Genomic DNA, 24055 nt, shown 5'->3' on the forward strand with positions numbered 1-24055 from the left:
GTGGCAGCTACTAGAATTCTTCTCAGAATCAGTATTCTTCCATACCTTATAATTTTACCTTTTTTTTGAAGAAAGATGATTTTTTCAGGTTTTGCTTTGTATACTGTTCTTGTCTTTTGGTACTATTACCTCTTTCTTCTCAGAAGACAATGCCTTAGAAAACAAGCCTTCCAAAAATTGGAAATTTTGAGAAGAACCTAGTACAAAATGTTCATCCAAGTTGACAGTGGTACATGCTTGCATTCTTCCCACACAGTAATGTGCTGTTTCTGATTTTTTTTCCTGCAGAATTGAGACTTTTGTTCTCTTTTTCTCTTAGTTATTTTGCTTTACAAATCCATTATCAGGAACTGATTTAAATAATTCCTTGCAGAATTGCAATTGCATTGCAGTGTGAAAGCAAACACAGCTGTTGTGTAAGTCTGTGAAAAGGGTTTCTTGAACCGCCACTTGACATTAGATGTGGCCTTGCATTGAGTTATGTTTTGGGGTCACAGTGGTAGAGGTCACATGTTTCTTGGTTAGCACACAGTATGAGGTTTAGCTGCTCTTACTCTCCCTTTTAATTGCCTCTTCTGATGGCATGTGCTGGCAGGCAAATCTCATTCTTGCTTGAAAAATTCAGTAGCCTTGTTCCATGTCTGTTTTGGAAGTAGATGTCACTAGTCTAGCTGTGGCAAGAGGTATAGTAACCAACATGATATTTTGACATAACTGGCTTCTTCCAGCCACCAGGACAGGATTTTTAATTCATTTCACATGACCACATATGTTTTTTTAAATTTTTCTTAAGATGACATTTCAAACCTTTGATCTGCCATATTGCAACTGTTCTTACTTTAATCTAAAGCTTTGTTTTTGTAGTACAGTCTTCATTATGATTTTGTTGTGTGGAGCAGGGCAGTCTAACTAGTGTACCACTAAACTTTTTAGCCTTTGTTCTTCTGTGTTTATCTCCTGCAGAGATCATAGTTTTGGTCCTGAATAGAAGTTACAGCTACAGAAACAACAGTCTTCAGCTGAGAGATTTTTTTGGGGTGAAACTGCACTTTCTGTAGGGACAGCTTAATTACTCAATGTTATGTCTGAGTATTATGACCAATAAGACTCTGAAAATCATTGGAATCTAAAAAAACCAGTGAGTAAAAAGAAGAAACCAGTCAGTTTGGCAAGAACTTTGTTGAAGCAAGATTTTTGTTTTCCATTTTAAACCTATATCACATCTTTGAACAATGAGAGGACTTTTTGTCAATTTTCATTTACCTCCCTAAATTGAGACTGTAATTATTGTTATTCTGGGCAATTAAAATGATGGTGAAGAATGTTACTGATATAATTTCTATGGAAACAGTGGTTTTTTCCTTGGTGCATTTTTATTTTTCAGGTAAACATCTCTGACAGAATGACCTCTAAGGTTCACTGAAGGTACAGGTCCTGTGTCTGCATAGAATTTAGGCTTTTCAATCTTTACTTGTGATTCTTCTGAAATGCAAAATGCATTTGGCAGGTCAGGTTGCTAATAGCACCTCTGCTATGTGGCCTTCACATATTGCAAGTAAATTTTCATTTTTGACAGTATTCTCTTGATTTGTCCTGTGGTCCTGGTTTTCTCATTAAACTTACCAAGGGAACTCTAATGGCTCACTTGATCAGTAGCTTGCAGCCATTTTGCTGATAGCTGATGTGAGATAATCTGTGTGATACTGCTGAACTCTTCAACTGCTTAAGATCTTCAGTCTTGTAAGCTGTTTCTGGAAGAGCTGTGGTTCTTGACTAGTTTGTCAGGAAGCAGCAGGATGGGGAGACTGCTCCATGCATTAGTGTGAGCTGGGAGCTAAGGGTTGCAGCAAGGCAGGTACAGGTCAGTACCTCACTGACCAGTGGTGCAATCCCACAGTTGCCAAACGGGAAGATCAGAGCAAGTCTAGTAGAAGAAAAACAAGCTTGGGCAACAGTCCTGTGGTTATCAGAAAAGCTTGTTGTGAGGAGAGAAGCTTGAGGACAAGCCAGGATTTGAAATTGGTGGATCAGGATCAATGAGGTACACAGCCAAGTAAAGACATAGCTACAGCACAGCTGGCACAAGGATCAAGAATGGGAGCCTGAACTTCTGCTCCCAGCTGAAGGTGGAGGAGGCCCCTGACAAGGTTCCACACAGGTTACTCAGCTCCATTTTGTCAGCATTGGTCTTAAGCAGAGATGCCTTAACCCCTAGAACTGGGGAAAAAGATTGCAGAGCCTGTTGATAAGCTCAGGGCTCTGATGTAATTATCCTAGGAAAGTTTTCACTATTTTTACTTGTAGCCAAGCCCTAAGTTGTGACTTTCAGGACTCTGATTGCATACACTCACAAATGTACAAAATAGGAACAATAATGATACTGATTCTTGTATTCTAGAAATTGTTGGGTTTTTTTTTTTAATTCCTCACTGTCACTGTTTGAAACAGTACTGATAGAACCCAGAGAGGGTCTAATGCAGCCCGGAACTGTGACTTTGAAGTACCTTTAACAAAGGAAGAAAGACAACTTGGAACTTGAAGCATTTTTTCAGAGGTGTAGGCAATTAAGGAAGGTAGTTTCACTTCAGCATATTTCCCTGGATTAATCAAATGAAGAGCAACAGCAAGAATTCTGTGGCACAGTACAAACACTAACATCTATTCATACCTATGAATGATGTACCACTTTAGTCATTTGAGGAGACTAAGAAATGGATTTTGTGTTGCTGTTGAAAGGATGAGAATATGATTTAGTTTGATAACCTGTGAAATTCTTTAGGTGGCCTCACATCTATTTAAGTCTTACTCCCGAATGCAGTAGCATAATATATCCTTTATAGCCTCTGCTGTCTGAATTTGCATATTTCTAAATAGTTACTTTTTTCTTCAATGGCCTCACAGTCAATTTCCAAATATGCATTGAATAAAATAAACTATTAGAGAGGACATTTTAGTGTATATTGTTTAGAATGTTTTTCCTTGTTAACTAAGAAAAAAGTAAAATAGAAGGGTCAATTGCCATACTGTTGTGGCTGAAGCTATTTGTATTACATTGATATTGATAAATATGCACACAAAAACATTTCAGGACCTTCATGAAAACACATTAGTGTACTCTTCAGAAGGATTCACTGCCTAGTTAGTGTATTTCCAGTACTATTATCTCTTGCTGCCATTTCTAGTTCTGAATTGTAGTCTGTGTTTCTGTGTTACCCTCCTTGAGCGAGACCATCTGTGGAAGTGTATCATGCAGGTGGCATTTGGGATGACCTCCTCCTCACTGAGTGGAGTGTTCCAGTCCAAGTCAGGTAGCAATTACAGGTATTTATGCAGAGTGTTGGGACCTCTGTACATTCAATTTAAATTAGTTCCAGTAGCTGTTAAATACTCTAATACAAAGGTAGATACTTAATATCTTTTGCGGCAGCATTACTCTCCTGCACGTATTTTGGTTTTTTTTTTGGTAATGCCTTCAGGAGAGTGTATTAGGGATGTTAGTTGCCACGCTGAACCTTCATGAGAGAATGATACCATATGTGTTTTTTGAGCACGACTGACTTTTCGTCTGCTAGGCTCTTGTAGCTGATGCAATGGAGAGGGCAAGCTTCATCACACAAAGTTAAGACCATATGAGAAGTAATAGAAATTGATCTGTGGGTTTTCTGCTCAGAAGCATTACTTAAGAAATAGAATTCTTAAGTACGGTTAATGTATTAATAATCATACCACAAAATAGTCATTTGAGGAACTTTACAAGCAGTTTTGCATTTATCCAATATATGAAGCATGTTAGGTTGCTAAAAGAGAAACCCCACTATACATAGAGTTTTAGGTAAGTTGTGATTTTCCTAAGTTTGATTTTTCATCTATATACCTGATCTGAAAGTTGGTATGGATAATTTTACTACTCATGCAATAAAGGGGGAATTATCCTTCACTGAGTGGAAAGACCATACCTATGTTAGATTCAATACCTTGTTTAAACTTGTTATGTGTTTTCAGAGTACCTCCAACAGTGAAGCATTCCTCTTGTCTTGTTAGGTCATAACATTTTGAAACCTTCATAATGATGAGGTCAGATTAAGTGAATGAAGAAATTTAATTTGTCAGCTAACGAGTATAGACAAGCATAGGACTATCATAAGAATGTTGCTGAAAACCATAGAAGAACCCAGTCAAAAATGCATAGTAATTCGATTATTTCTCCATAACAAAAGTGTGACAAGAACCCGTAAGTAATTCTTGTCTGGATTGAAGAGTTTTTTAGTGGACTTATGGAGAATCAGTCCTGAGAGCAGCCCTGAGTGCCTTCAGTGAGCTTCCGTCTGGCTATCTGGTTCCCTTATGTGCTATTGCACTTTCTCACTGTCTGGCACTAGGTGCTGTGCAGTCCCAGAGTTGTTGCTGACAGATGAAATACATGCTGTCAGAGACTACCTCTGACTTTCCAGCTCTAGAGGCTGTCTCTGTGTTCTTTGGCCCAACAATACTTAGTGTTTCTAGATTTTGGTTTTGTTGTCATTTTTTTTTAATACTGACTATGCTAAAGGAGTAATTCTTTAGCTATGTGACAATGTTCCTAGAATATTTTATATGAATATGGAATGCAAGGAAGTTAGTCTAAGCCAATTTAATAGCTGAGAAGTCTCCCTTATATCATGTAGTTTTCATTTCTTGAAATTCTTACACTAGAACTTATTTACTCTAGGCTTTAACCAAGCCTTTTAACTGTATCCTATCATCTCTTCTATTAGCAAGGAACTCCCATTAGAAAATACATACACTATTGAAGAACATTTGGGGAAGAGTAACTTTGGTTTGATTTATTTTTTACAAGTTAAAAAAATTATTTAAGGAGTCAAGTTTCATGGTTTGAAGGAATGTCATAGTATTACAGTTTCAGAATGTGTCATATCTGATATTCAAGGTAGTAGGAACAGTTAAGAACAAAGTATCTGTACTGTAAGTAGTTGGAGAACACAAGCAGTCTTTCTGTTTCAAAGGTGACCTTTCATGTAGTTGGAGAAGTGGGTCCTAATTTTCAATGCTGAAAAGAATGGATTCAGTGAATACTTGGCTAACCCTCTGGCTAAATTATGTTTGTACAAACACTTGTGAATAAAATAAGCTGTAGGACTGTTGGACCCAAGTGTCTGTTGGAGCAGTGGCACATATTGTTTGGATGCAGTTCATAAAGTTGAAGAAGTACTTCAAAGGCCATATAATTAAATGTTAAATACTACATCTTCAAGTGTTAAGACACTTGAGTGTTTTCCACATGTGCAGTCACACTTTGGAATTAAAATCACAAATGCTCAAACGCTGAAGCATTTTCCCAAAGCAATATTTGTATGGCAAATAGATGATCCCGTTAGGCTTGTGCCCACGTATAGAACAGTGTACTTGGAATATGCCTCGATATTCTAAACCAGATACTCCAGATAGAGCATCTGGTTGTTCTTTGCAGGTGTGGGATCATGTCCTTTACTCTAAGAATTTATTTTTTTTTTTTTTTTGCGAATACTAGTTTAGGCCTGGCACTCAGCCAGTTGTCTGCCTGTGCCCTCCTAACTGAGGATGTCTTCAGCCAGGTATTAAAAAACAGTTTGTTTCTCAGCTGCAGACCTTTGGGTGCACGTGATAAAATAATGCAGGCCTTCACCTCATAGGTGTTGGGAAACATCTGTCCAGAATCTGTTGTCGCTATTTCTTTGCCCAGACTCCATGCCATTTTTTCATTTGTTAGAACATTGAATCACACATTTTCAGTGCCTCTGGGCTGTGAGTTTTGTGGCACTAGAAACTAACACCATCCTTCCAGCACAGTATCTTCTTAAATAAGACATAATGGAATAGCCCTTTTTCTAAAGAGCAGGCTGCAAAAAGGCAGTTTGGCACAGTAGAGATGAGCCTTTTAGGAGCATGTTGAGCATGAGTGATACGTTGTCTGTCTTGAAGTCTCATCTAATTCCTGTGATTCGCTTTGGAATTGCAGTTCTTGTCCCAGTACTCTGTTAGAACCTGTTGAACAGTTACTAGACTTAATAACTGTCTGACCTACCATTGCATATGTTGCTAAAATGAATTTGCATTGCTGTAGACTAGGATGTGTGCTCTAAAGGACACGTCCTTATATGACAGTGGTGACTGTTTCTCCATCAGTCAGGCTTTCCTGTAGATGTGGCAAGTTTGATTAGTCTCTGCAATTTCTGTGTCAGATGACATCGGTTTTGTGTGTTTGCAGTTTATTATGTCATGAATGTTATGTTCCTTTTAAGAACATATGAGAACATTGCTGCTGTCCTGGCTGCTGCATTAGTCTCTGCAACAAAAAGGAGTTTCATCCTTTTGCTTTTTTTTGTTGCTATTAATGTGCTTTTTTTACTTGATGAGGGAGCTCATTAGACAACTCTGAAGGCATAAGACCTCTCTGTCATTGAGAAGAAAGCATTACACATGTTCTTTCTACAACTTCGTGTAGTTTCAAATGCCTGCCTACCATTCCTTGGTTATAAAGCAGAGCGAAGTGATGATACCACAGGATCATCAAGAACATGATGGTGCAAGGCTGCCATCCCTCTGTCAGCACTTTTGATTGAATTTTGGAGCTAGGTAATTGGTGTCAAGCTGTGAAGGTCAGGGTACATAGTCTTAGCGAAGTCTGAGGTAGGTTTTTTTTTTTGTGAAGTGACTGTCTTCCTAATCTGCATTACACATTTCCATCTTGGACAACCACAGAGGTCTAATTCTCTGTATTAAGCTGTTCAGTGCCCTTTCTTTTTTGATGAAGGGGAAGGAAAATGGGATGCTAAAATAAATAATCTGTAGAAAAGACTTCAGCGTTCACATAGATGTGGTACTGGAAGTGCCCTAGCAAGTTAAAGCAGTTGCATTTCACTAGGCAGCTCAGATCAGTCAGAATGGTTGCAAGAAACTCATGAAGAGGGCAGTGTGCTATTTTTTTTTAATATATTGCCATAGCTAGTATGGAGAAATTTTGAAGTTTGCTCTCTGTGTAGTACTACAGTGTTTATTAGAAACAGTCTGGTAACATACTGGGACATCCACCATGACAGTGTGCATCTCATCTCGAAGAAAAAGCAGTAAGGGAATATTACTATGTTTTACTAATTTAACAGAGAGATGGTTTAACAAAGTGAACTGCCTTACTGTCCATGTGAACCTTTCTATGTTCACTGATCAAGAATCTTAACAAAATTCTCTTTCTATTGGTGGCTTCATGAAAAGTTAGTACTCTCTTAAGCGGATAACTGGTTTGAAGTAGCCACTTCATTTACCTTTATTAAGAGATATGTTATTGCATAAACATTGAGGAATGATGCTGAACTTGGTAAAGAAAAAGAAATAATAACCATCTGTTATTAGTCTTAGAAGACTAAGACTTATCTCTAGATTATCTGTAAACGTCAAAGAACTGATTTGCTGATTTGGAACAAACATAATGACAGCCTTTCAGAGACAGGGTCAATATTGTCATACTGAGTTATAAGTGATGGGTTAGCCACACTTCTGTTTCCATCCATTAGTGTCTGATTGCTTGCTGTTCTGTAACTCAGAAGAGGAAACCATGGTGTTTAAGGCAGGCATGCTTGAGTGAAAGAAGAACATGAGCGTTCTGTGTTAGGCAAAAAATTTCTTAAGCTTAAGTATTTGCAAGACGTGCATGATCAGTGAGAATTCACCTATAAGTAATCCAAGGTCAGTTGTTTTTTAATAACATCCTTTATTGCCTTATATCTCATAATGTGAAAGTATTAATAATGTAGATTCTGGAATTTGGATTCATATTATAAAGTTTAATGAAATGTAAATTTGGAGGAGGTTGTAGTTTTTGAAATTGGGATGAGGGGAGCCTGCACGTTTGTGAGTGAAATGTGCTTTCACAAATGAATGTTGAAATACAACTTATGTTTTGTGACGTAATCACAGAGTGGTTGAAGTTGGAAGGAGTCTCTGGAGGTCATCTGGTCCAACCCCCCCTGCTCAAGCACAGTCATTTAGAACTGGTTGCCCACAACCAATCCAGAAGCTTTTTGAATATCTCCAAGGAGAGAGACTCCACAACATTCGTGGCCAGCCTGTGCCAGTGCTCAGTCACCCTCACAGTAAATGTGTTTCCTCCTCTGGTCCTGTCACTGGGCACTACTGGGAAGAGCCTGGCTCCCTCTTCTTTGGATGCTCCCTTTAGGCATTTATGTACATTGATGAGATATCCCTAAGGCTTCCCTCTTGCAGGTGGAACAGTCCCAGCTTTCTCAGCCTTTCCTCATATGTTCCAGTCCCTGAATCATATTTGTGGCTTTTACTGGACTCTCTCCAGTATGTCCATGTCTCATGTATGTGGGAGATCAGAACAGGACAAAAAATGAAACTGGTATCGGAGATAACGTCCTTTGAAAAGTTTTAAGCCCACATGTAGTGTGTAAAAGCAAAAACTATTAGTGAGTCCCTGTAAGAGGCATATTTACCAATGGTAAATTTACATAAATGTTCCTAGTGAAAATTAATACTGTAAAAACTGTGTTTTGTAAGTAACAGCTAGATGTAGTTGATGAGGCCTGTAACTTAATAAAACACAGCATAAACAGAGGTTTCTAACAAAGACGTATCCAGATTTTATGACTTCAAGTGTTTTGAAGTCCCATCTTTGACACAGATTTGCCTTCATAAGATACTGTACAATCCGTAGTTGAGTCAGAATGCTTTGCTTTCAGGCAGTTGTTTTGATAATCTCAGTTTGGCTGCATTATCTTTACTCTTTGGAGAGGTAGCAAGTGAAGAACAGTTTCTTCCTGCATTTTTCACTCCCCTTCCTTTTCGTTTTTCCGCTTCTTTCCCACTCCCTCCCTCGCAGCTGAAGGAAAAAAAAGAACAGAGACATTGAATAGCTTTAGATTGGCTGATGGAGGGCTAGGAATTTCTGACATTTTTCTTTGTTTACACTTTTTATTACACTATATTTCTTTAAGATAACAGATACTGGAAAAGATCAATCAGAGAGCAACAATAGTTGTGTCAAAAGAAAGTGTCATGAAAAGTTCATTATTATATGGTTTTGTCTTGAGTTAATATTTCAAGTTAGTATTGAACAAAATGAGGCCTTATAACTATTTTGAATTTAGACTTTCACCCCCAAAAACCAGTCACAGTATATGTATTTTAAGAAATACAGTTTAATAATATGCTGTTGGACTGTTTAATTTTTATGCCTCAGGGTAGCACAGAGCACTGTTTCTACTTTTAGAAGCTTCCTCTCATTAGGGTAGTCTCTTATATAGCACCTGTTTTTAAACTCCAGATCTGAATCTACAAATGTAAAACCTGACTTTTGAAATATTTGCTTTTTTGAACACTCTTCTTTAAAGGACCTATCAGGATCTCTCCCCAAAATGCTAGAAGCTTGAAGGATAAGGGAGGAACAATGTTGCATGGCACAAACACATGTCCTTTCGTCATTAGCAAGGTACAGCATGACCTCATGTTGACCTCAAAGGTAAATCGCTAACAGGGAACAATTATACATGCCTGTGAAAGCAGCTTAGTTTTGAACATAATCAAGAAAATAATTCAGTGCATAGAATAAAATTAAATTTCAACTCTGTCTGCCTTTCTCTTTCTCTCTCTTGTCTCTCTCCCAGTCTCTTCTTGAGAGAATGTTCTGTGTTATATATGTGTGTGTTGTGAAAAAAAATGACTTGTCTAGAGGTCATAAAGAATTCCTAAATATGGGAAACCCACAGGATCTTGTATCCAGTTTAGTCAAATTGTACATCTTAAAATGAAATTCCCTTTTTAATGGAAAGCTTTCATTTCTTATCTAGAGTATTGATATTGCAGCCATCAGAATGTGTATGTATATCACTTTGGGGAATTTTATGTAGTTCTGAAATGTATAGATGATTTAGACTTATGGGAAAGTTTTTTTTTTTAATATCGATACATTAATTTTTATGTACTTATCTTAGACTGCAACACAAACCTATGACATTTTATTTTTTTGTAGAAGACTAAGTATTCTGTAGCATTATGTGATACATCTCTACATATGATGGAATATTATTTAGCTAGCAGTTCTGAGCTATTTGGAGAAGAATTGCTGCCAGCATCTTGGAACTGTTAGCCGTATCTGTCCCATATGATTTGTATAATATAATTGTTCGTAAATTTTGGTGTTTTTTCTTTTTTTCTTTTTATTTTTTATTTTGCTAGAATGAAAGAGCATATTCCTTCTGTGGAACAATAGAATACATGGCTCCGGATATTGTAAGAGGAGGAGACACAGGACATGATAAGGTATGTTCTAATTTTATTACTGAAAATAAACTAATTCTTTAGGCAACATTATTGTTCAACTTGAGGATTTTTTTGTAAAATGTGACAGTGTCTTATTTAAGCATGCATTTTCAGGTTGTCCTAAAATAGATTATTACCTGTATCTTCAATTGTCTGTTGGTGTATTTTCTTCTTTTAATCTTAAGTAAAAGACATATTTATAAAGGTATTGAGGCTTATTTGTGTTCTGTTCAAAATTTGTTCTAAATGTGCAGTTGAACAATAAACTTAGCTGACACTTCCCTTTACATAAATACTAGTTCAGAGTGGAAAAATGACTGGTTTGTGGTTAATTCTGATATATGTTTTAAATTGGACATCAGATAAATCTGTTATCTACATTGAAGTATGGAATGGATTATTAATGTTATAAATGTTCTCATATTGTAAAAATTAATTGTTTGGCTTGTGGCTCAGGTTTTATTGTTTTATTAAAGTGTCAGTAATTGATGGGAAAGATCAAGACAACAATAATTCACAGATGGTATTTGAAACAAACAAAAAACCCTACGCCCCAAAATAATTCTACAATATTCATAGATAAATTATTTGGATTGCTCACTATACTGGGAAGTTCTGAAGATTATTTAATCTCTGTTGTTCTTCTGCTGTAAACTGAATTGACTTGTCTTTCTGTTGAGGACCATGGAATGTAGTTGATCACAGTTCCTCTTATCACAGTCTGTTTAAGAACTGGAAAAGTCTGACTTTTGCCTGAGAAGGTTCTTTCTTTTCCTTTTCTATGAATTCTACAATTCTTTTGGTCTGAGTTTGCATTCAGGTAGGGAGCACTGTAGTGGGTACAGTGTTTGAGCTGGGAGTTGGCAATTTGAAGTACAGCAGGATGATTACCTCCCTGATTCTTCTACTAAACATAAAATAGAATGTGCTTTGTCTTTTCGTTTAGTCATTGTCTCACACCTACTTTGGGTTCCACTATAACCTCTGCATCTTTTTCTACTGTTCTGCTTGCCTAGTTGTTATTAAAAATGGAATTTTAAAAACATATGAATTGAAGCTCTTTCCTGTACTCTCTTTCCTAGTTTAGTCTTGCCGCTTTCAGAGCATCTCTCCAATGTGTCAGTCACCTTGAATTATGATTCTGGCTTTTCAAGTGCTTATAAATTCAATCTTGTTACTGATTGAAAGAAGAATCTCTTTTCTGTTATCTTTGTTTCTATCTGATACTTTCATTAGATGTAGTGCAGAATCATACAGTATATATGGAATATAAGGAATAGCTTCACAGTTTAATACCGAATGTTAGCTGATATATAAGGGTGAATTTGCAGTTAGATATGTGATGTTAGTTCTTTGCACCACGCACTCATTACCTTACCATTGGCAATGTAATGTGTTGTTGTGTTAGGTGGTTTTTAGTGTATTTTATACTTACTGCATATCTAGCAACTCAAAAACCTTACAAAAAGAGAAAATTAAATTGATTAATAAGAGCATAGCATACTAAAGCAATGTTTATGATTTGTAATCTCTTCTAGATTATTGCATTGTTTGTCTAAAAGACTTGTCTAACATTTCAGTATTTTTTTTAAAGTTTGATTTCTGATTCCACAGATCCTCCTTTTCTTTTGGAAAAATACATGCCAAGAAAAAATTGTTGGGATTTTCTCTGAGAATCATGTATTTGCAAAGATAATTAGTAACAGTACAGAGATTTCTTCAGCTAGTTCTTTTAGATACTCTTGGCTGAATATATGAAGCATCGGATTTTGTGTATATTGAGGCAAAAAAACTAAAATAAGAGGCCTAATTGTCATCATTTCTCTAGTTGTCTTGCTGTATTGTATTAATGTTGCCAACATAAGTAAAGCAGAAATTCAGTTTCATTGATTTGCAAATTTCATGGCCGTAAAACTGAAAAGTTCAAACACCTGTAGTTAAATTAATTTTGTTGAAAGGACTAAACTGCTTCCTGTATTATTCGTAGTATTTCTTTTGAAAGAGAGAAATACTTTGTAAGTTATGAGGTATCAGAATATGGATAATATGATTAATATATGGGAAGCCAAATATCCCATGTGTTATCAAGGTCCATCTCTCTAAGGCCCCTGAGGTGCAGTGCTGGCACTGGATGACCATAACTAAACAGTGTCTGTACCCATGAGGAGCTGCCCATGCAGAATGGATAGCAGGAAAAGTAACAGGAACCAAAATGAAGAAAACTACCAAAGTTTTGTGCTGGATCCTTACTTACTGGCCTGAGTGAAGGAGCAAACAGGTGAAATGTGAACTGGTGCGAGGTTCTGCACCTGGGTTGGGGCACCCCTGGTATCAATCCAGGCTGGAGGAGCAGCCCTGCTGAGAAGGACATGGGGGTGCCAGTGGATGAGAGGCTGAGTATGAGCTGGCCATGTGTGCTCACAGCCCAGAAAGCCAAACGTGTCCTGGACTGCATCAAAAGCAGTGTGGCCAGGAGGTCAAGGGAGAGGATTCTTCTGTCTGTCTGGTCCCCACCTGGAGTTCCCTCAGACCCCACATGCAGTACTGCATCCGGGTCTGGGGTCCCCAGCACAGGAAGGACATGGACATGTTGGAACGAGTCCAGAGGAGGGACACCAAGGTGCTTAGAGGGATGGAGCACCTCTCCTGTGACGAAAGGCTGAAGAGTTGGGATTGTTTAGCCTGGAGAAGGCTCCAGGGTTACCTAATTGTGAATCTACAGTACCTGAAGGGAGCCTACAGGAAAGATGGAGAGAGACTTTTTATAAAAGCATGTAGTGACAACACAAGGGGGAATGGCTTTAAACTAAAAGAGGAGAGATTTAAATTCAATATTAGGAAGAAATCCTTTACTGTGAGGGTGATCAGGCGCTGGAATAGGTTGCCCAGAGAAGTTATGGATGCCTCGTCTCTGGAAGTGTTCGAAGACCAGGCTGGATGGGGCTCTGAGCAACCTGGTCTAGTGACAGATGTTCCTGTTTGTGGCATATGGGTTGAAACGAGATGGTCTTTAAGATCCCTTCCAACCCAAACCATTCTATGATTTTATGAATGAGATAAAATTGAATAGCATTTTCAGGTGCCTGGATTAACTGTGGCCTGTAATCTTAAATTGTGCTTTTTGAATGTTCCTTAATTTCATTCTCAAGCTCGTAAAAGCTCAAGTTCAGCTACTTCTTAGCAAGGCTTAGCTTCCTCTGTACGTTTAAGAATTCTTATTGCTTCATAATGGCAAAAATAAAAATTAAATTTGGGGGGTGGAACAAAAGGAACTTTAGTAGTCAGTGGAGAGTTCAGCTTGAGAAATTAGTTGAAGAAGCTAAGTGGAGAGATTTTAACATAAAATTAATTTATTGTAGAAAATACCTCTAATCAGTACTGCAGTTATTTATGCTTTACTGTATCCAGGTTTGCCTTTGATAGGTAGGTTTTTCCTATGCTAGTTCTTTTCCAAGTGTATTGTTTTGTTCCTTCTATTGTTAAAAATTTTTCTTCAGTGTATCATAATGTACATAATTACTGTTGTTCTATAGGCTGTTGATTGGTGGAGTGTTGGTGTTCTTATGTATGAATTATTAACTGGAGCATCACCATTTACAGTCGATGGAGAGAAGAATTCCCAAGCAGAGATTTCTAGGTAAGATTCAATGCAGTAAAGTATATATGCTTGCTTATATATATATAAGTATATATATGGCATAAGATGATCCTTATGCCATAATAAGTGCTTTTTGAGGGTTTAAATCTGAAATTTAGGAAGCAAGTGCTGCCAGGGTAACATTTTTTGTGCTCCAGTTCTGTTTAACAGAATGACATTGGAAGTAGATAGTTTTTATTAACTAATAGAACTGACCTTTTCAAAAGACCTGTTTTGTTTAAACTACGAGGTAACCGCAGCTTTGTAGATACTTAATCTTGCTGTGTGTTTACCCTTGAAAAAGAAGTCATATGAAATATCAAATTATATGTAAATAGAATTATCACATCAAAATCTTAGTACATGAAGTATATCTTTAGCTAGAGATATTTTTCATCAGCTCTTACTAGATCAGTCTGGCAGACTGCTGGTTTAAAGTGTGAGAATGTGCCCTACTCCCACCTTTTTGTTACAGGTAATGTTTATTTTATTAGCTTATAACATGAAACAAAGAACGTGATCTTTTCTAGCCCTACTTGTATATCCGAGAAGAAATGAATATGATACTTACAGAAATGAAATAACCTATACTGTTCTTATCTGTTACATGGAAAACAAGAGGGGAGTCCATTAATAAAACAAAATTCAGTACTTCACCCTCTTGATCATTATATTACAGTTATAACTTAAATTATGTCTTTCTGGCCTATTTAAGGTTAGAAATTTTGTTGGTTGCTTACTTACTATGTTTGATTTTGATAATTTTGATTCCCAAGATTTATTAAATGGAACTCTGAAGGTGTTACAATTTTTTTTAGAGAGAACCTTGACCTGAATTTTATAGATATAGTTTCCCAAAAACTGGGAAACTTTTTAGTTATGTATTCTAGAGGATTTGACTTTCTTTTGGTAGGTCCTTATGTGCTCTTTAAGATATTAACATTTCTGATAATTTCAGATTAATTTCAATGGTGAGAAACCACAAGGTTGCTAACATCTGTCCTCTGATGGTTAATAACCTAATTTCTGATATTAATTTAGTTGTGGCAAATTTACTGTATTGTTGCTCAGTCTGTTTTTGTTCTGGTGGGTGTTTATGCTACACATTTATGGATGGCAGTCCTGTAGTATTTCAGCTTTTATTCTGATAAATTTAGAAGTTAAATCCTTACAGTTTCCTTTAGTAAAGATGTTCCCCAGTCTTCCTGTTTCTTGAAAAAGCCCTTTCTTAACTCAACTTATGTCTTTCTTACATATGGACAATTTATTCCTGTTGATGTTTCAAGAGATCTTGTTTAAGGGAAAGAATAATACACCATCTGAACAAAAATATATTCCTTCCTTTGTTCTTCAGCTCCTCCTGTTGATGCCAGCTGTGGTCTGGTAGATCTAATTCCTTCTCCTTTTCTGTCACTTTCAACTGATAAACTTCTAGTTTATAGCTGAAATCTTATTAGTCCCAGCTATGTGACTGCATTTCAGATTTGATTTCCTCTGTCTTATGTTACTTAAGTACTCATAAGACCCATTGCTTTCTGAATCCTTTCCACAGATAGCAGTTTCTGTGTCAGATGACATCGGTTTTGTGTGTTTGCAGTTTATTATGTCCTTAGTGTTATGTTCCTTTTAAGAACGTATGAGAACGTTGCTGCTGTCCTGGCTGCTGCACTGAGTCGTGTGGAAACTTCTGGGGAATAGTGGCTGCCATTCAGATGCAGTGGGATTGTGGCAGAGGCTTTCCCCAAGGCTATGGTAGAGCAGGCAGAACAGAAATCAAGTACTTACAGTTGCCAGTGGTAAGGAAGTTACTGGCACAGAGATATGAGTTGGTACAAACTTCTTTCTTGGTAGCAAAGTTGTTCTAACCAGAATTTATATTGTTAAATATGCTTAAACTTATCAGTTGCAGCAGACTCGAGAATTCAATTTTTTACTTGGTCACAAACTCTGAAAGCATAGTTTCCATGGCCTTTGATTTTTCTGAGGTTAAGGAAAAAAGTCTTCTAAATGAATCCAGGTCCTTCTTTTATTTTAGCTAGGTGGTATCATGGTTTAACCCCAGCCAGCAGCCAAGCCCCCCACAGCCGCTCGCTCGCTCCCCCACCAGCAGAATTGGGGAGAGAATTGGAACGGTAAAAGCCAGAAAACTCATGGATTGAGATAAAGACAGTTTAACAGGGAAAGCAAGAACCATTCATACAAGCAAAGAAAAACAAGGAATTAATTTAGCACTTCCCATGGGCAGGCAGGTATTCAGGCATCTCCAGGAGAGCAGGGCCCATCACATGTAACAGTTATTTGGGAAGACAAATGTCATTACTCCAAATGTTCTTCCTTCTTTCCCCCATTTTATATACTGAGCGTGATGTCATGTGGTTTGGAATAACCTCTTGGTCAGTTTGGGTCACGTCCCAACTGGTTGTCTCCTCCCAACCTCCCATGTGCCCCCAACTTCTTGCCAGCGTGGCAGTACAAAAAGCATACAAGGCCTTGGCTCTGTTTAGGCCCTGCTCAGCAAGAACAAAAACATCTCTATGTTTCCAACTCTGTGTTCAGCACAAACCCAAAACACAGTCCTGTATTAGCCACTGTGAAGAAAATTAACTCTACCTCAGCTGAAATCAGCACAGGTGGGAAGTTATCTCAGATATTTTTAGATAATTTTATTTCCTTGTGTGGCACAATGGCTGTCTGGTGTTAAATTTGACCAAATTTTGTTCTAAAATCTCTCTCTAATGGACTTGCAGTTCTCATGTCAGAAATAGTTAGTATATGGTTTCTATTTTTTTTTTTTTACTCTTTCTGATGAGAGATTACGTTGTTCTTTTGTCATAATCTTTTTGGCAACACTGTGGACTTGTCTTCTGTGGAAAATGCAACTTAAGAAAGTGCCTACTATCCCTTATGTCTCTGTCTCTGAAGACTCTTTTTGTTCATATGATTGGTGTTATGGGTTATTAAACTTCATTAAAAAAATAAATCCAAGTATCTCTCCTTTTCTAGTATGCAATCTCCCCTTTCTTTTCCCTTCTTCCCAAATCTTCCTTTCATTTTTGAGAATTCTGATTGTCCATTGCTGCAGAGCCAGGGATAGGACCCATCCTGCAAAATCACAGGCAAGTGCTGGGTTTGATTTTCCATTTCACTGTGAGTGATTCATAGTGCTGAATTCGAAGACAGACAAATACATGAACACTGTATGAGCCATTGTTAGAGCCTTGAGTGACTTACCCTTCAGTACAGCACTTCAGTAATGTTGTACTAGTGAAACCAGACTCTCTTCCCTTGATCAAGCTACTTCACCAATTTCTGCTCTTTCACATGTTGATCCAATCTGGTCTTTCTTTTCTGGCAGCTTGCTTTCCATCCTTCAATCCCATGGTAATTGTAAATAGTTCTTGGAACTTTTAAAGAATGTAGCTTCAGTCTTCACTACATCTCTGATGTCATTCCATGAACCGGTCCAGAGCATCATCAGTATTTTCTAGTATCAGTCAACCTCAGAAGTATTTCTGAATGAAAGCTACTGGCATGTATTAATGCAGCTTACGTGGAGTCTGCTTGGACAGCATAGCAAAATGCTGCTTTCTCTGCAGTGGGCTCTAAGAGAATCAACAGATGGACAATATCCCTCAATATAAAACTTACCAGATGTCTGCTGGAAATAGAGTACAGCAAAGAGGAAGCAGTTTAGGAGGTTCCTGGAATGTGTGGAATATAACTTCCTGACACAGCTGGTGAGCAAACCAACTAGGGAAGGTACCCCACTGGGCCTGTTGATTGTGAAGAGAGAAGCACTGGGGGTGATGTGATGGCTGTAGGCTCTCTTAGGCAAAGTGATCACAAAATAAGAGTTTTTTATTCTTGGAGAAGTAAAGGGGGGGATCAGAAAAATCTCTAAATTGTAATTCTGAAGGGTAGGCTTTGGCTGATTTAGGACACTGTTTGAGAGAGTCCCTTGGAAGGCAGTCCCGGAGAGCAAAGGAGTCCAGGAAGGCTGGACATTCTTCAAGAAAGAAATCTTAAAGGTGCAGGAGTAGGTCATCCCCATGGGCCAACAGACCAGTTGGTGGGAAAGAAGTTTGGCCTGGTTGAACAGAATTTTGACTGGAACTAAGGAAAAAAAGAGGAGTTTATGACCTGTGGAAGAAGGGGTAAGGCAACTCAGGAAGGCTACAGGGATGTTGTGAGGTTATGCAGGGAGAACATTAGAAGGACCAAAGCCCAACTAGAATTTAAGCTGACTACTGCTATAAAAGATAATAAAAAAATGTTTCTGTAAATACATTAGCAACAAAAGGCTAAGGAGACGAGGAAAAGGTGAGGTACTTCGTGACTTCTTTGTCTCTGTTTTTAACAGTAAGACCTGTTGTTCTCCAGAGGTGCCCAGCCTCCTGAGCTGGAAAACAGGGACAGGTAGCCTAATCAAATGCCCATAATCCAAGGGGAAATGATCAGTGACCTGATACACCACTGAGGCGTTCAAAAGTCTATGGTCCTAGATGAAATCCATCCAAGGGCACTGAGTGCTTACTGAGCCACTTTCCATCGTTTATCAGCAGTCCTGGCTAACAGGGAGGTGCCAGTTGACTGGAGTTTGGCAAAATGTTCCATCTACAGGAAGTGGCAGAAGGAGGATCTGGGGAACTACAGGCTTATGAGCCTCACCTTGGTGCCAGGGAAGGTCACGGAGCAGATTATTTACGGTACCATCACTTGGCATGTGCAGGACAACCAGGGCATTAGGCCCAGCCAGCATGGATTTATGAAAGGCAAATCCTGCTTGACTGACTTGATTTCCTTCTATAACAAGGTGATGCACATAGTGGATGACAGAAAGGCTGTGGGTGTTTTTCTACCTGGACTTTAGTAAAGCCTTTGACACTGTCTCCCACAGTATTCTCCTGGAGAAACTGGATGCTCCTGGCTTGGATGGGTGCACTCATCTCTGGGTAAAAATGGCTGCATGGTGGAGCCCAGAGTGTGGTGGTGAATGGACTTACATTGAGTTGGCAACTGGTCACAGTATTGGGGCCAATTCTGTTAATATATTTATTTATGACCCAAACAAGGGGATTGAGTGCACCCTCAGTCACTTTGCAGATGACACCGAATTGGGTGGGAGTGTTGATCAGCTGGAGAGTAGGAAGGCTCTGCGGTGGGATCTGGACAGGCTGGATTGATGGACCAAGGCCAATGGTATGAGGTTCAACAAGGCCAAGTCCGGGTCTCACACTTGAGTCACAACAACCCCATGCAGTGCTACAGGCTTGGAGCAGAGTGGCTGGAAAGCAACCTAATAGAAAAAGGACCTGGGGGTGCTGATTGACAGCAGCTGAACATGAACCAGCAGTGTGCTCAGGTGACCAGAAGGACAGTGGCATCCTGGCCTGGATCAGAAATAGTGTGGCCACAGAATCAGGGCAGTGATTGTCTTCTTGTACTTAACACTGGTGAGGGCATACCTTGAATCCTGTGCTCAGATTTGGGCCCTTCACTACAAGACAGACATTGAGGTGCTGGAGTGTGTCCAGAGAAGAGGAACGGAGCTGGTGAAGGGTCTGGCACACAAGTCTTGTGTGGAACCGCTGAGGGAGCTAGGGGTGTTTTGTCAGGAGAAGAGGAGGCTCTTGGGGAGACCTTATCGCTCTCTACAACTACCTGAAAGGAGGTTGTAGTGAGGTGCATGTTGGTCTCCCAGGTTACAAGTGACAGGATGAGAGGGAATGACCTCAGATTTCACCCAGGGATGTTTAGATTGGCTATTAGGAAAACTTTCCTCACTTGTAGGGTGGTCAGACATTGGAACAGACTGACCAGGGAAGAGGTAAAGGCACCATCCCTAGAGATATTTAAAAGAGGTGCAGATGTGGTACTTAAGGACATGGTTTAGTGGTGGGTTTGGCAGTGCTGGGTAAATGGCTGCACTCGATGGTCTTTTCCAACCTAAACAGGTCTGTGATTCTATAGTCATAGCTTGCTTTTCACATAGCTAAATACCACTTCATTGTTAATTCTGCCTATAAAAAGAAATTATTTAAAACAATAATCTTGGTAAAAGGCAGGAGTTACTGATTCTGTTTCCAAAGAATTTTCCATTAGGTAAAATGAGGCGTGTCTGGGTCTGGAGCATCTCTCTTATGAGGAGAGACTGTGGGAACTGGGCCTGTTTAGTCTAAAGAGAAGACTGAGAGGGGATCTCATTAATGCATATAAATATCTCAAAGGTAGGTGCCAGGAGGGTGGTACCAGACTCTTTGCAGTGGTGCCCAGCGACAGGTTGAGGAGTAACGTCCATAAACTGAAACACAAGAAGTTTCACCTCAACATGAGGAAGAACTTCTGTATGTTGAAGATGGCAGAGCACTGTAACAGGCTGCCCAGTAGTTGTGGAGTCTCTCTCTCTGGAGACATTCAAAACCCACCTGGACATGTTCCTGTGTCACCTGCTCTAGGTAACCCTGCCGTGGTTGGACTAGATGATTTCCAGAGATCCCTTCCAACCCTAACAATTCTGTGATTCTGTGAAAATACAGTGTTATACAAAATTATTGGCAAAATATGTGTGCTAAATTGTTCTAGTAGATATAATCTTTATAGGGGATTCCTTCCCTCAAGAATTTAAGGAGTGGTTTCTACACAAAGAGCAGAATGTCAAATAATATGAAAAGTTATTTTATAAATCTGTCTCAGCTTCAGCTGGGACTTTCTGTGCAATTACCACCTCCATGGTATTACCAATTACAGTTCTCAGGCTGACCAAAGACGTGCAATATGTCTCTAGAAATTTGCAATTAGAAGGATGAGACTAACTTGTGTTGCTGCGGAAGTACTTCTTTTGGCTAAGAATTTTCTGGTTACTTTGCAGTGCAGGATTCTTTCCACTGCTTATGTTTGTTTCGCTCTCCTTTTCTTATGTGAAAGTTTATATTTGCATTAGCAGCCTGGGACGCTGGCAAGAATCTTACTGCTAACATTTTTCAGCATCACTACTGTAGAGACTGATCTCCTAAGGCTGCACAGAGAAATTGTACTCATTTATTCTCTTTGTTACTGATTTTACCAATCATCCCAATTAAACATCTTTTTTCAGTGAAATTTAATTTTTTTTATCTGACTTGTCCATCTTTAATCTCTGACATGTTTTAGATGGAAAATGCTCTAAAATGTCTCTTCTGATTTCTGAGGACATCACAGTCTCAATCTCATTGCTTTAGAAATCAGTTTTAAAAAATATTGACTGAAGTTGTTTTTCCTCCTTCTGAGAGCCCAAAGGGAACTTACCTCTTTCCAAGATCTTTGTTGCATACCTTTCTGATTCTTTCATCAGGCAGATTGATAAATAGATTTCCTCAGAATTCTCTAACTGAAGTGATTTTCAAGCTACAAACACACTGTAGATTTAATTGGCCCTCCTGTAAATAAAGTAATTTTTTATTATCAAGGTGTCCTGTCTTCTGTCTCACAACAGGAAGGTTTTCTTACTTCCTTACCTGCTCCCCCTTTCTGAAACTGGGTGATTTCTGAAGAGACTGAATCTTTACTTCTCCACCACTCCTGCAGTGTAAGAATCCTCTTGTTTAGTGATGTTTAAATTTGGTATTAACATCCCTAATTAAGAAATCATTTGACAATATTGTGTTTTCTCCTCCTTTTCTGTAAAGTGAAATGTGTCCAGAAGTTGAAGAGAAGGCTTATGGTTGCAGTTACTTCTACTAGCAGAATGGCTGTGATTTAGACTCTTAGTGGCAGATAATCCATACATCATTGAAAGAAACAATCCTGAACCTCTACACCAACTTAAAACTCACACTGTATTTTCCTAACTCATTTCAGTGTTACTTAAACCAAGAGATTAGCTTGCTTTGTCTTTGTGTTTGCTTGAAATTGGATACTAAGTGAGTAGAGGCTACCCCTGGGATATGTGCATTTTGAACACTGCCAGGACAGGATTATTTAGGAAACAATCTGCTTGCATCTATTTTTGGACTAATCCAAGAAGCTACATGTTTCAAGACAAAAATTTTCCCATGGGATAACTGACTCTAAGGATATGTCATGTAGTAACTTTAAACAAAAGTTAGAAATGTCCTGCAGTGATCAACTTCAGCTCTGTAAAAAGCTATGTCTCTCATAGCTTCAAAAATCTTTCAGTCTGTGTTTAGTGGAGGTTCTCTAAGTCCTTCTCTGTATTGTGCTTCCTGAAGTCACCACAGTGAGAGTATGCATAGAGCTATATCGACACCAAGCTGAACATGAGCCAGCAATGTGCCCTTGTGGCAAAGGCAGCAAATGATATCCTGGGATGCATTAGACAGAGTATCATGAGTTTGAGGGACATGATCCTTCCTCTCAGCACTGGTGAGGCCACACCTGGGTTTCTGGTCTCCCCAGTACACAAGAGTGATGGACATATTGAAAAGAGTCCAGCAAAGGGCCACTGAGCAGATTGAAGGTACTGAAGCATAGAAGGGAATGCTGAGAAAGCTGGGACTCTTCCACCTGGAGAGGGCTAGGGAGATCTCATAACTGTACATAAATGCCTGAAGGGAGGATGCAGAGAAGAGGGATCCAGGCTGCTTTCAGTGGTGCTCAGTGACAGGACCTGAGGTAGAGGTCACAAATTGAAACACAGGAGGTTCCCTCTGAGCATCAGGAAACACCTTTTTACTGTGAGTATGACTGAGCACTGACACAGGCTGCCCAAGGGAGGTGGTGAAGTCTCTCTCCTTGGAGGTACTCAAAAGGTTTCTGGACATGGCTGTGAACTACTGGCTCTAGATGACTCTGTTGGAGGATGGGGTGTTTGACCAGATGACCTCCAGAGGTCCCTTCTAACCACTCCTCTCTGATTCTGTATGATAAAGGGTTTTGTGTGTCTTTGTTTTAACCCTTTTGATGTATTATCAAAATGTGTAATCTGTGTGTGCATTCTCAATTTTCCTTTAGAGTCCTTAGCTTCAGTATTTCCACTTGGAGTAACTGAAAGAAAACTTCCTTTGTCTTTATATAAAACTGTGAGAACTACACATATAAAAGAGGTGCTGAAATGTGATTCTGCTTAGGCTTCCAAGATTTTGAACTTTCGAACTAGCATTATTTGATGGCTTCTAGTTCTTACATTGAAAAAGACAGTGAGGTCCTTGTCCCAGGCCCCTTGAGTCATCTTTTCACTAAGCTAGGTAGTCCTAGCCTTTTATAAAACTTCCTATAAAACACATTCTATATTTCTGGCTAGTCTTATTATTGTTCTCTAAAACTTTTCCAGTTATAGTGCCTCCTTTTGAGACTAGGACATGAGCACTGTGTGCAAGATAGAGGGTGCAGGCAAGCTTCCAATGGCCCAAATGTGAGGGTTTTTTTCTTTATTTTCTAATAATTTTTAATATTGGAATTATTTTTGTTTTGACTGCTGTTATGCATCAGTCAGGTTAAATTCTTTGTTAAACTATCTGTTGTAGTTATGAGATTTCTTTTAAACAGTAATAGTAAGCCCAGTATGTGAAATGAGGAAGGTTTTTCTTTTGTGGATTAAGTTACACAATTTATCTTCTACAGATGTTGTGTTTCATGTCCACAATTCCTTGAACCTTTCTTTATTTAAAAAGTGGTTTGTTTCACATTTGCGATTCTCCTGCCTTTGGGTAAAATACAAGTTTAAGTTAACTTCTAAATGCTACCATTACTATGGTAACTCTTTGATTTAACACTTAACGTATTAAGTAATTACTAAATTGTTATTTTGTTTGTTTTACAGGAGAATATTAAAAAGTGAGCCTCCTTATCCACAAGAAATGAGCGCTCTATCTAAGGATATAATTCAGCGGCTTCTGATGAAAGATCCCAAGAAGAGGCTAGGTTGTGGTCCCACTGATGCTGATGAAATCAAGCAGCATCCCTTTTTCCAGGTAAAGCAAACAACAGAACTCACCAGATACCACTTACTCTATATTAGTGACTGTGAAATCCAACTCTAAGGAAATTCTGCTGTTTTGTTAACAGAATAGCTTAGAGACATGTTAATTGCATGAATAATTATATTGAAGTTAGAAAGAATATCCGTGTGTTTATGTATATGGATTTTATGTGTATTAGAAGGGCATG

At 38.6% G+C, this 24055-nt stretch overlaps 1 protein-coding gene across 7 annotated transcripts in view; it reads left to right on the forward strand.

Annotated features, from left to right (window-relative positions):
• The window catches only part of RPS6KA5 (ribosomal protein S6 kinase A5), an 85591-nt gene that overhangs the window by 43582 nt on the left and 17954 nt on the right, over positions 1-24055 (forward strand). For 2 of the 7 annotated variants that reach the window (XM_027638433.1, XM_027638434.1), the window contains exons 2-5: positions 9387-9514; positions 10231-10314; positions 13848-13951; positions 23709-23859. In XM_027638433.1, coding sequence (XP_027494234.1) covers positions 9443-9514; positions 10231-10314; positions 13848-13951; positions 23709-23859 — 411 coding nt within the window. In that variant the 5' untranslated portion in view covers positions 9387-9442. Of the gene's footprint in view, positions 1-3262; positions 3309-9386; positions 9515-10230; positions 10315-13847; positions 13952-23708; positions 23860-24055 lie in introns of those variants that run through there. The other 5 variants (XM_027638429.1, XM_027638428.1, XM_027638430.1 and 2 more) reach the window with 4 other exon arrangements.

Source organism: Corapipo altera, unplaced genomic scaffold, assembly GCF_003945725.1.
Source record: "Corapipo altera isolate COAL_440 unplaced genomic scaffold, ASM394572v1 23, whole genome shotgun sequence".
Lineage (NCBI taxonomy): Eukaryota > Metazoa > Chordata > Aves > Passeriformes > Pipridae > Corapipo > Corapipo altera.